The 13,080-nt window shown below is 42.9% G+C and overlaps 1 protein-coding gene across 2 annotated transcripts in view; it reads left to right on the top strand.

Annotated features, from left to right (window-relative positions):
* Positions 1–13,080, top strand: part of NBAS (NBAS subunit of NRZ tethering complex) — a 339,756-nt gene that overhangs the window by 132,841 nt on the left and 193,835 nt on the right. For both annotated transcript variants that reach the window (XM_045979111.1, XM_045979112.1), the window contains 3 exons: positions 906–1,059; positions 5,724–5,909; positions 7,587–7,760. In XM_045979111.1, the coding sequence (XP_045835067.1) occupies positions 906–1,059; positions 5,724–5,909; positions 7,587–7,760 (514 nt within the window). The remainder of the gene's footprint in view (positions 1–905; positions 1,060–5,723; positions 5,910–7,586; positions 7,761–13,080) is intronic.

Here is a 13,080-nt window from a genome sequence, read left to right as displayed (position 1 = left end):
TTAATGCAGAGTTTCAGAGCTTTCAGCAGCGGAATGTGCTTTGGTTCTGACTCTAGAGGCCGCTGCCTGGTAATGGTCACCGTGAGAGCACCTGTCCCTTCCCGTGGGCTGGCTCGGATGAATGGTGTCCCTAGCGGCGCACAGCAGTGTTCCATAGGTCGCTCTGAACTATCTTGGTTCAAGTCCTTTTTTTAGTCCTTGATTATGGAGGGCAGTTGGCCAGGATCCTCCTCTTAAAAACTCCTCATAATTTGTGACCCCTGGGCTGTTGTCCTTGGGTCCTTTCCTCTCGGGGTTCTTCTTTACCTCGGGGGGTAGCACAGAGCGGTCCCGTACTTCGCAAATGTCAGCAAGGGGCCACATTGTGACACTGACTAATGGTATATTATCGGTGCAAATAAGGCGTATTTCCTCTGATTTTGATGAACATGGAAAACAAGGTTTCTGAATTTATATTTGAGTTAGACCTACCTGGAGGTGTTTTTCCCACACGAGGCCTGGCTGGCCATCGCAGGGGGCTTGATTTAGTGCGCCCGTGGCAGGCTCCCAGCCGTGTGCGTTTGGTAAAAGCCTCCCAGGGTGATTTTGATTTTGTTAATACTTACTTGATTGATTTGTGGCATGGCTTTTTTGATTTATTGTCCATTCTGATTTTTTTAAATTGGGAAGTCTAATAGGAAAATAAATTAAGCATCCCCCAGATGTCCCATTTATCTTGTAAGTGTGCCCACAGATACGGGAAAACACACACAACCCCCCAACATACATACGTGCATACTCCCCGCCTCTGTCACCACTCCCTCTGCATCTCTGTTCTGGCTCTCTCTCTCTCTCTCTCTTTCACAAAATTCTAATTTTCCCCCGCATTCCAGTCAGTTACTAATTGTTCCTTTTGTGTTTTCCAGAATGGTGGTTGAGCCGAGTCTCCAAGATGAGAGCGAATTCTTATATGCCGCCCAGCCCGAGTTACTGAGGTACAGGACGCCGGAGCTTACAGTGGACAAGGTTGTGGACTGGTATCAGACCAGAGCAGAGGAAATAGAGCATTATGCCCGACAGGTGAGGGGAGGATGACAGCAGATCCTAGTACCGCACTGGGGCCTTCGGACTCCGTGTGGGTCCTGGCAGCTGGCCGGGGAGCCAGAGATCGTGGGTTTAGTTTGCACAGATGAAGTGAATATGTCTTACTACTTTTGTTCTTTCATTCTTTGCCTCACAAGCTTTTGTGGCTTTTCTGGGGATTCTTTAAAAGCAAATATATAGAAGAAAAATTGCTCAAAATCTTTCTCTAAAATGTAAGTTGCAAAATATGATACATCCAATCCATGATTTTCCATTTATTTATTTTATTTTTTATTTATTATTATTTTTTATTTTCCATTTATTTTTAATAGGCTTAATACCATCTTAGTGGAAATGACTGTATCAGCCCAGAAATACTTGACCAGCTCCCCGTCCTAGTGCAGTAATGCAGTTGGTTTTCATTTTGCTTTTTAGGATCCTTGTTTGAGGCTCTCTCTCTAATTAGTTTTCCTCAAGTCTAAGCCTAATTCCCCTCGGTCTCCCTGTGCCTTTATGGAGCTGCAGGAGAACCACATGGGACAATGGAAGAGAGGGATGAGGATGTACTCAACCTTAGGAGGTCTGAGTGCTAATCTCAACTCTTCCGCTAACGCACCTTGCGACTCTGGATCTGCCACTTACCGTTTTTGCACGTGGATTTTTTTCATGGGCTTGGTTCCTATTCCAAGGGCAGTGAGAACAAAGAAAATACATAGGAGAGAATATTAAAAATTCTGCTAATTGAGTGCAATAGTTGTCTTCATCTTAGAGAACAGAAGTTGGCAGTTCAGAGGGAAGAATGGCAGAATGGTACATTGAAATCTCATTCAGGGTCTGGTCATTGGACGCCTTTTTCTTTCTACTTGTGGTCTTGGCCTTGGGCTTTCTATGCTACCATCAGTTTTTCATTTGACGGGAAGGGTGATTGTAAAGGGTCTGATGAGCAGCAGTACTGTGGGACGGAATTTGCACCTTTTGTTTACATTTCTACTAAGTGGTTGGTGCGGCCCTGTGTCTCCATTTGATAGTCTCCTTGAATTTCTGCTTAATCTGACTCCCACTTTTACTGTTCATAGAATTGAAGAGGAGTTATTTGTTGGAGCTGATGGTGATATTATGAGCAGACTTTTGGTGAGGGCGGGCCAAGAGTATTTTATTGACTTTCCAGGTCTTTGAAGATGGCCGAGGACCATAGCACATTTGAAAATGTTTAGAATCCTGATACTGGGATGAGAAGAACCTCTGGAGGTCTCTGGCCCAACTCCCAGTGTGCTTTGTACCTTGAGTGATAATGATGTGTCGGTGTAGGTTTATCGACTGTAACGAGCGATCCACTCCGGGGTGGGCTGTAGATGATGTGGGAGGTCGTGGGTAAGTGAGGGTAGAGGCTCTGGGGGAAGTGGCTGGACTTCTTCATTTTTGCTGTCAACGCTGTCCTAAAATGGGAAGTCTATGAAGAATAAACAGGAGGGAAACTATAGAGCTTTCTGAAATTTAAGTTTGTTAATAGTCTAGTAATAATTCCTAGACATCTTGAAATTCATTGTGTGGAATTAGGAGTAACTATAAAGAGAAGTGATTTGGGGATGCTTTGGTTAGCTGTCCTTTCTTTCTTTCATCTCTTCCCTTTATATAAAAACACTCCTAATAGAAGCATTATTCTCCAGCTTCATTTTATTTATTGATGCTTCATGTGGCTTATGCTACAAAGTGATATCTAACATAGTTTTTATCTTTTTCATTTTTAGAGACTTAATTGATGTGGGACTTCTTTTTCCTTGGTGCCTACAAATGCCTTTTAGCAAAACCTGTTTGTTGGATTAGGAAGTGTGCAGAGTAGTGAAATTTATCCAGTCAGGGCTGGGGGTACGTGGCATAATTCAAGTTGCATTAGAGCCTGCTTTCATTTAAGGTGTCAGTAATTTGGTTTTAAAACATTTTTACCTCTGTAAGTATCTGGGAAAGCAACAACTTCAAAGTTGATACGAGGAAAACAAATCTGGATCCCAAAATTGGAGAGTGTTATAAATGGCAAATGTCTGTATGTGTTAAACCATTATTAACACAAAGTTGGGTTGCATGCATTAGGCTTTCTTCATGCTTTCTGAAAATTCACCTGTGATAGTTTTTATTTTTTTAAATTGGTATGCAGGTAGATGTGTTTTTTCAGATGTGAACTGTATTTTTATTACTAGAAATTAGGTAAAAAATACTTACCTGTTGAAGTGTTACCAAATCATTCCTGTTTTGCCACAAGCCTTTCCTATCTATAGTTTCCCCGCCTTGTGTTTCCTGGCACTGTTCTTTCTAAATGAAAATGCATTTCTTCTCTTTTCATTTTATCTGTACCGGCAGTCCCTGGGGCTTTGAAGGGCTTTAAGGGCAGTCCTTTAATATTGCTCCGTGTCCTTCCTCGCCCTCCATGTGCTGCCTCCCCCCTTCTCTGCTCCTCCAGCCCACCACCTCCTCATTTGCAGATGTTTTTGCTTTATGTTTTACTGGGGAACCTGAGAACTCCGTTCCCTTAGTCCTTACTCTTTCCAGCTTTTCCCAGAGAAAGACATCTCCTCTTGCATCCAGGGTACTGCTTTCCTTACCTGTGCTCTGGATTCCACATCCTGGCCTGCTCAGGGCTGTTCTGCGGCTCTTGGCTCTCTCCCCAGTGTCTTCAACCCCTCCTTCTCTACTTTGTTCCTTTTTTTTTTTTGGCCATAAAGTTCAGACCGCCCCTGTTTTATAAACACAACAGCAAAAACTGAGAGTCCTAATGTCCCTGGCTTTGGTTGCAGCTGTCTTCCCTCTGTCACAGCTGAGCTCCGAAATAGTCCCCTGTGCTCTCGGTTGTCATTTCTCAGTGATTCTTTCCTCCTCATTTGTCTGGGGTCTGGCCACCGCTGCCACTCCAGGGAAACTGCTTCTTCACGTCCGATTCCCTTTCTGTGTTACTTCACACATCATCCTCAGAAACCACTGCTTCCTCTCCCGCAGTCTCCTCTGCGCGGCTTCTAAGGGGTCTTGGTGCTTTCCCCCTTGTCCTAGTCTCAGCCATTCGTTTCATGTCTGGGTGGCTCACATCCTTTGGCTGGTCCCTTGAATTTTGCTGTCCCCCAGGGGGCTGCTGTTGTCACTAGTCCAGGGTCTTCTAATAATACTACTCACTGTATTAGTGACTGCTTGTTTGTTTTCTGGTCAGTTCCTTTCCAGTTCGTCGTTCAGTGAATACTGAATATTCCTTCTCAAGTGTGTAAACCGACTTATGACATGCCCCCGTGGAAAATCCTTTGGTAATATTTGCATTTCAGGATAAACGGCAACTTCCTTAGCTCAGGGAATAGCATTCTCTGTTCTGCGGCCCCTCCCAGCTGCCTTAGCCATGTTTCTGGTGGCTTCGCTTCAGACCATCTTCTCCGCCTTAGGGAACTAACCACACTCTCACAGCACATCCTGCGTCTCTGTCTTGCACGCTGTGCTCTTGCCCGCCTTCCTCTCCTTCCTTCTTGACCTGCCTGTGTCCACGGATTTGTGGACATGCACTTCAAGTCTTCCTCCCCCGGGAGGCTTGGTGATGGGTTGGGCTGCGCGCCCTTCCTTGAGGTCCCAGTCGCCTCGCTGTACTTCAGCCTTTCACTGACAGGTCAGTTTTCCGACGAGGTGGAGAGATCACTGCAGGAGGAGACCTCTTCTTCCTCAGTTTCATATTCCTGACCCTGAGAATCGTGCTCGGTTCAGAGGAGGTCCCCAGTACATAACCGGTCATCTAGGAGGAAAGGAGTAAGTGAGGAGTGCGAGGTGCCGGGAGTGAAGGTTATGGTCATTGATTTTTGCCATCAGACAGAGGTACGTCCTTTCATCAACCCAGTCAAGGGTTAGGGACTCAGATTACTGTGTCCTGAGCGTGTCTATGAAGATCAGTCCTCGCTGTGGTCTAAATGAAGCGTAAATATTTGCATTGAGACAGAGAAGGTATCTCCCAGAGTTCACCATTCAGCGAGTGTTTACTGAATGCCTTTTCTCGGGACGCCTGGGTGGCTCAGTGGGTTAAGCCGCTGCCTTCGGCTCGGGTCATGATCCCAGGGTCCTGGGATCGAGTCCCGCATGGTCTCCTTGCTCGGCAGGGAGCCTGCTTCTCTCTCCACCTCTGCCTGCCTGTGTGCTCTCTCTCTCTCTCCTTCTCTCTGACAAATAAATAAAAAAAAAATTTGAATGCCTTTTCTCTGGGGGGCGCCGTGGAAGGATAGGTAGGTTCTGAACGGGGATGTAAAAGCAAAAATGTTTGTTTCCGGAGCCGAGTGATAGAGTGAAAGTAGGATTGATTTGGCATTACCACTAACCAGCCCCCCCCCCCCCCCCCGCTTGTTAATGTTGTGGGAATTAAATTGACAAATATATGTAAAACTGCTCTTAAACTGTCATGCTTTATGAATTTAAGATAGTTGTCTTTCTTTTATTATCTTTAGTATTTCTTGCTAATTGTTTCGAAACAGCTTGACAATGTATTTGATGAAGAACTCTACTGTTTTTACACTAAGCAAATATACGTTGCTGATAATATAATTTTATATAAGGTGATTAGCAGAGTTAGATTCTGTGCTGGAGGCCTTTACTTGAGAAGAAGTGGGAGACACAGAACACTCAGATTTACTGTCGCTTTTCTGTTTCAGGTTGACTGCGCGTTGTCACTCGTTCGACTTGGAATGGAGCGGAACATTCCCGGTTTGCTGGCTCTGTGTGATAATTTGGTTACTCTGGAAGCTTTGGTTTACGAAGCCGGGTGTGATTTAACCCTGACCTTGAAAGAACTCCAGCAGATGAAAGACATTGAAAAGCTAAGACTACTGATGAATAGTGTAGGTTTTATTTTAACTTTCTTCTTAAGCATTCCCTATGTACTTTGATTAATGTGGGTCTCAAAGCTGAAGACCCAAGCACTTAGTAAATAAAGGAAGGTTTCTTGTCTTAAAAAATAAATAAAAATAGGGTCGTCTGGGTGGCTCAGTGGTTTAAGCCTCTGCCTTTGGCTCAGGTCATGATCTCAGGGTCCTGGGATCAAGCCCTGCATCGGCTCTCTGCTCAGCGGAGAGCCTGCTTACCCCTCTCTCTCTGCCTGCCTCTCTGTCTACTTGTGATCTCGGTCTGTCAAATAAATAAAATCTTAAAAAATTAAAAAATAAAAAATAAATTAAAAAACTTAAAAATAAATTTTAAAAAATCTAATTTTTGAATAAATTACTGAAAGTGTCCCCAAATTATTTTGGCGGTTTTTTGTACCTTGCTTGCCCTTTATTCATACTCCTCTGTATAAAACTTTTTTTCTTTAAGCTAGGCATATTTCTAAACTAGCTGGCTATTCTAATAATCATGTTTCTAGTCCTTCACTATGTTAAAATTCCCAATTACTTATATATTTCACTTACACAGACATAACTGGATTTTACAGGGCTGGGTGCTTGTGAGAAGACGACGTCATGTCATGGCTTAGGGCTCATGAGCTTAGGAGAATTTGCCCAGCACTTTTAGATTCTTCCTGGGTCATCCTGGGGAGAAAGTGCACTCCCACACATTAGGACCTGGTTTCTGCCGAGCCCACTGAATAGAGAGACACTCCTGAGACGATGATGATGGCGCTGTCGGGTGCCATCTGTCAAGGGATACCTCGTGTGGTTTTTGCTTTTGGGCAACCTGGTTCCAGTGGGCCAGTGGAGTGGAGGAGCCATGGCTGCCTTATGTGCTCTCTTTTTGCTCCCTGACTAAGTATCTTCCTCCCTCCGTTCTCTTCTCTTCTCTTCTCCTTTCTTTTCTTTTTTCCTCCTATACTTTCTTTTTCATCTTCCTTCCTTTTCCTTCTGGTCATCTTCCTCCCTCAGGCCCTCCCTTCCCTTTCGCTAAGTAATTTTTACCCCCAGTAAACCCACCCAGTGAAAATTGGTTTGTATTATAGGTAAGACTCCTCTTACAGGATTTAGGTGTATCTTCTGGAATAAATAAAAGAGGGAATTGTGTCACGTCAGGGAGAGTGAGTAAAATCATGTGCGTCATCTGGAGTTTTGTGAAGGATGTAAAGGAGCAAAACAAAACAGGAAAGGAAAAGGGAGAGATTCTGGGATTTTATACAGAAGACGGTCCTCAAGTGGTTCCCTTCTAGAGCTCTTCAGTGCTCCTGTCTCTGTCTCTCTGCTTTTTTTCTGTTTCACTCTTCCTGTCCATGGTCACTCTCTCTCTCTCTCTCTTCCCCCGCCCACACACACACTCACATTTTTGGGGTAGAATCTCTCTCTGCTCTGGGAGACCTCATGTTGGAGTTGTCGTAGTAGCATGTTGGTCTTCCCGAGCGGAGCGTAGGCTGTGAGGGACCACGGTCACGCTGGGTCCCTCACAACTCACCTCTGAGGTGAGCTGGGGGATCTGTTTTAGTAAGTGCTGGGCTTCTGTTCTTTCACATTAGTCTGATCCCATGTGAGGTTTGGACCTTGTTGTCTGGAATCATCAGGTACTGAATGTCTTTGTTTGGTTAATTGTGTTTTCAGTGTTCTGAGGACAAATACGTGACGAGTGTGTACCAGTGGATGGTTCCCTTCCTTCATCGTTGTGAGAAACAGTCTCCTGGTGTGGCTAACGAGCTGTTAAAGGAATATTTAGTAACGTTAGCTAAAGGGGACTTAAAATTTCCCCTGAAGATATTTCAGCATTCCAAACCAGATGTAAGTAGAAACTCTAACTTCTTAAGAACCTCTGTGCTTCTTTCTCTGCAGAATTAGGTTTTATTTATCAATTTGTTATAATAGGATTTATAAGTAATTTCCCTTTAAACAAAAGGAAATGGTTGTCATGTTATTATTTTCTTTTATTATTATTTAAATTTTATGTAACATTGATTAACATATAGTCTATTATTAGTTTCAGAGGTGGAGTTTAGGGATGCATCATTTGCATACAACACCCAGTTCTCATTCTATTATGTGCCCTCCTTAATGGCCTTTCCCCCAGTTAAGCTATACCCCTACCCACATCACCTCCAGCAACCCTCAGTTTGTTTCCTAGAGCTCAGTGTCTTTTTCTTTTAAGTATTTTATTTATTTATTTGATAGAGAGTGCGCGTGGAGCATGAGTAGGCAGAGCAGCAGGCAGAGGGAGGGAGGAGCAGACTCCCAGCTGAGCAGAGAGCCCGATGCAGGGCTCGATTCCAGGACCCTGGGAACATGACCTGATAACCTGAGCTGAAGACAGATGCCCAGCCATCTGAGCCACCCAGGCGCCCCTAGAGTTCAGTGTCTTTTATGGTTTGCTTCCCTCTCATTCTGACATTTTTTCCCCTTCCCTTCCCCTTTGTTCATCTGTTTTATTTCTTAAATTCCACATATGAGGGGCACCTGGGTGGCTCAGTGGGTTAAAGCCTCTGCCTTCGGCTCAGGTCACAATCCCAGGGTTCTGGGATTGAGCCCCGCATCGGGCTCTCTGCTCAGCAGGGAGCCTGCTTCCTCCTCTCTCTCTCTGCCTGCCTCTCTGCCTGCTTGTGATCTCTGTCTGTCAAATAAATAAATAAAATCTTTAAAAAATAAAAAATAAAATAAAATAAAATAAAAAAATTATAAAAAAAATTCCACATATGAGTAAAATCATAGGTTCTCATGTATTCTTTAAACATGTTTCAATTCAGTCCATTTTTTAGAAGTTCATGTTTCTTTATTCCAAAGTTTTGTTGACTTTCTGTTTCTGTTGATTATATGTATTGATATATATCAAGACGAGAAAAACTAATACTTGATAGATAACTGAATTCTTATTATAGACAGGCTCTGTACAAGTGTTAACTCATTTAATCCTTATAACAATCCTATGAGGTGGGTATTTTTATTAGTCATCGGAAGGAGAGAAAAATTGTGATACAGAGCAGTCAGGCAGTTGCTCAGGGTCACACAGTAAGGAGTAGAGTCTGGATTCACACATGGGTCTTCTAATTTCACAGCTGTGTTCTTCATTATTAAGCTTTACCCTAACACCAACAGAAGAGGAAAAGATTCTTGCCCCTTAGGACCTTCAAAATATTTATGAAAATCGTTAGGATCTCATAAGGAGATCTGTAATTATTCTTAATAATTTTTATATTTGCTTGAGAGAACTATATGGTTGACTCTCAAACAACGCAGTGTTTAGGGGCACTAGTCCCCCACCCCCTATGCAGACGAAAATCTACGTATAATTTTTGACTCCCCCGCCGAAAACTTATCAGTAGCCTACTGTCGACCTTACCAATAACATAAACAGTTGATTAGTTTTAGAAAACAGTAAGCTAGAAAGAGGAAAGCATTATTAAAGTCATACGGGAGACAAAATGCATTTCCAGTACTGGATTCTGTTTATGAGTAAGCGGACCCTCGCAGTGTCGGGGTCAGCTGTATTTATAGGTCTGTACTTCTGCGGATTCAAATGGTTGTTCAGATTCAGTGGCCGTAAGTCATTTTATTAAGTGCAGCATATTTTTGCGAAGTAAATAACCTCTTAATTTAGCTGTAAATCAAATATGTTGTTTAAGAGACAGTGGCTCCCTTTCTGTTGGAGGGGCTCAAGCAGGAAGTAGGATAGCACCGTCACTGTAAGGCCCTGACTTTGTGGTCCGATTCAAAGCCTTGGACTGGGTTTCAGGCAGAAGCCGTGTAAGGCCCCTTCCGATCCTAAATTCTAAGTGAGTGCACTTCCTTCAGCTAGCCTGTGCAGCAGTCTGAAGTCCTCTGACGTATATGGCCACAGACCATATAACCAGGATCAAAAAAAGAAAGCCTTGCTTAGTTAACCTCACACATTTTCTTCATTTCTGAAAAAGGGTTGTTTGTCAAAGGTATCTCTGTTCTTTGGCTGTTTAAAATTTTCCATCTTCTCATAGGCAGTTCCCACTTAGTATTCTGATTTTGAATTTGGGGTGGTTTGCCGTGAGCCGAGGGTGGGTTGCTTCTGCCAGCGGAGTACTGTGCGAGCGGAGGATGGATTGAATATGAATGTTTTATGAGCAAGAAAGAAGTGACTTTAAATTCCTTCCAGTAATCTTGTTTGTGATTTTTCTTCCTTACAGAGCCTTGGAAATCCTTTGTGTGTCGTCAGCTTTTCGTTGTTTTTAGTTGGCAATTTAAGTATGTGCCTTTTGAATAAAACATGCAGCCATTTGCTTTTGTTGAAATATGTAAACATCAAAGCAGAAAACTGTGGGGTTGCTGGGCTCCTCCTTTCCGATCTGTCCTCTTTATCTTTATCAATATTATCTTTCCCCAGCGGAAATTTGATCATGTCATGATCTGTGGGAAACCAGTGTCTACAAGGTAAATGTTGGGCTCTCCGGAGTGGCTTAGAAGGTTCTTTGTGGTCTCTTTCCAAACTTTCTCTTTCCAATCTGTCTCTTTAGCCTCATTTCCCTCTGAGAGTGACTGTGCTAGTCCACTCACACTGGCCTTCTCAACCCGTCTTCATGTTGTCTGCCTGGCCTTTCATGCCTCTTTTTGCTTTTATAGACTATTTCCTTTGGGATGGTCAGCTTCCCTTTCCTTCCCTTTGCAGACACCTGCCTGTCCTTCAAGATTTTCTCTGCTAGGAGACCTGTGACTTCTCTGTGCGATGACAGGTCTTGTCCTTGCCTCTATAATAACCCACATCACAGTGTGTCGTAATTCATGTTCACGTGTTTCTCTTTCCCTCCCTTTTTTTCCTACATATGTTCTCTATGTCTCAGGCTTCTGTGTATTACCAGGAAGTCAACGCTTTGCAGAGAGTAGGTGCTTAGTAAATTTAGTCAAGCAAATGATGGGTGAAGGATTGAAACTGGGTTTCATTATGATGCTCTAGACCACTTGCTGATGTCTGTTTGCTTTATTAGGATTGTGCTTGGAGCACTGTTTTTATTTTATTTTACTTGACTCTTCACGGAAAGAATGTACCTTGGATCTGCCATGAGTCAAGCACAGTGTTTATAGAACATAGCAGGAAACAAGAGCAATGATTTCTGTATCAGACAGCTCAGGCTAAATTATGCTGCATTAACAAATGATCACCAAATCCGAGTAGTTTAGAATGGCAGACATTCATTTCCCACAGGCACAGTATAGGCTGTGGTTGGGCTTCTGCTTTTCCATGTCTCGTTATGACTTGGCTGAAAGAGCAGGCCCCTTTCTAAGCTGTGGCCCAGGATGGGAGGAGCAAAGCAGAACCACACAGTGGCTCTTAAAGCTTAGCTCCGAGTGCATCAAGTTACATCCTCTCACCTTTCACAGACCAGAGGAAGTCTGAGCCAAGCCTGTTGTTAACGAGGAGGGAAGCATAATCCTATCTTGAAAAGAAGGGAGTGAGCACTCGGACCAATAATACAAACACATATTTATCCTTTTAACTGTGACATGTGCTTCAAACTCTTCCTCTCCTTTATAACATCCTGATTTTAAGCACTCATCTGGCTCACCTGTGATGTTAAGCTGTTGCTCTTTATTTGCGTGGCCCTTTGGAAAGTGGAACTTACAAAGGAACATAGGCAAGTCTGGATGGAGGTGATTTGGGAATAAAATATTCTGCCTTCTCATATTGTTCTCGGTCTTCTGTACTAGCATTTCTTTTTTTTTCTTCTTCTTCTTTTAATGCCTTGTGTATGGGAACTATGGGCTTAAAAAAAAAAAAAAATACAGTTTTCTGGGCCCAACCCAGATACAATGGATTAGAATTTGGGGGATATGGACCTGGAATATGCATTTGACAATTTATCCAGTGATTCTGATAGAAAGCCTCTTGATCTGTGTTACAAATAATTCCCACTGTTGGTTTGCTGTTCCTCCAGTTCTCATAGTGGTGAAGGTCACTTTCATCTGATCAGGAATGGAACTGTGTCAAGTTCCAAAAAGACTCTCCTGCTCCCAGTTCTCCCGCGTCCTGCAGTGCAGTAGTCCAGGGTCCTGAGTTTGGAAGCCTTGGGTGCTGCCCTAGGCCTGTATGCCGGCAGTGGGAGAGTCTACTTAACACTTTCAAGTCTTGCCTGCGATTTCCTGCTTGCCTGCTTTGGGTCCACACTCTTTAGGGAATGGAAAAGTGCCTCTAGAACTGTGCTATTCAGTATGATAGCCTCTAGTATGGGTGGCTGTATAAATTAAATAACAAAATAAAAAAACTCATTTCTTCAGTCTCACCTGTTTCTAGTATTTTGTAGTTTCAAACAATGCTACAGTGAATAACCTTGTTCATACGTATTTTTGTGTCTTTGGTATAGCTTCAAGGTATATTCCTTGAAGAGGGCTCCTGAGCCTAAAGGCAGGGTCATGTTGCCATTGCCAGATTTCTCTCCAAAGGGCTTGGTCCACTTGACTTTCCCACCAGTCATGTAGGAGCATCCCTATTCTCTACAGCATTGTGGACAGAGTATGTTGCTGTATTTTAAAATTTTTGCCAGTGTGGTAGGTGAAAAGTGATATTTCAGTGTTGTTTTAATTTGCCTTTCTTTAATTATGAGTGAATTAGAACATTTCCTCACACATTTGAGGGAGCTATTTCTTTTTTAGTGAATTGTCCATTGTGTCTTTCCCCCATTTTTCACTTGGACTTTTGTTCCTTTGTGATTTACTTTTGTAGAAATTCAGATTTATTGGTGTAATTAGCCCTTTTTTTTTGTGGTATGTATTGTGTATATTTCTCCCAGTTGGTAGGGTGTCTTTGGACTTTGTTTATGGTGATTCGTGTCAGGCCAGAATTTTAATCTTTTTATTTATGTGTAGTCAAATTGAACAATCTTTTATTGCCTCTGTATTTTGAGTCATGGTGAGAAAGCCTTTTCCTACTCCAGGGTTGAAGAAAAATTCATTCATTTTCATTCAGTACTTTTATGGTTTTATTTTTATGTTTAGATCAGTAAACTACTTGGAGTTCATTCTTTTGTATGTGAGATGTGGATCTAATTTTTCCCCCCAGATGGCTACCTAGTTGTCCCAGCACATTCATTAAAAGTTTTGTCTTTTCTTGGGACGCCTGTGTGGCTCAGTGGGTTAAAGCCTCTGCCTT

The sequence above is a fragment of the Meles meles genome, chromosome 15 (genome assembly GCF_922984935.1).
Source record: "Meles meles chromosome 15, mMelMel3.1 paternal haplotype, whole genome shotgun sequence".
In the NCBI taxonomy this organism is placed as follows: domain Eukaryota; kingdom Metazoa; phylum Chordata; class Mammalia; order Carnivora; family Mustelidae; genus Meles; species Meles meles.
Note: the sequence above shows the minus strand (reverse complement) of the source record. Positions and strands in the feature narration are given on the sequence as shown.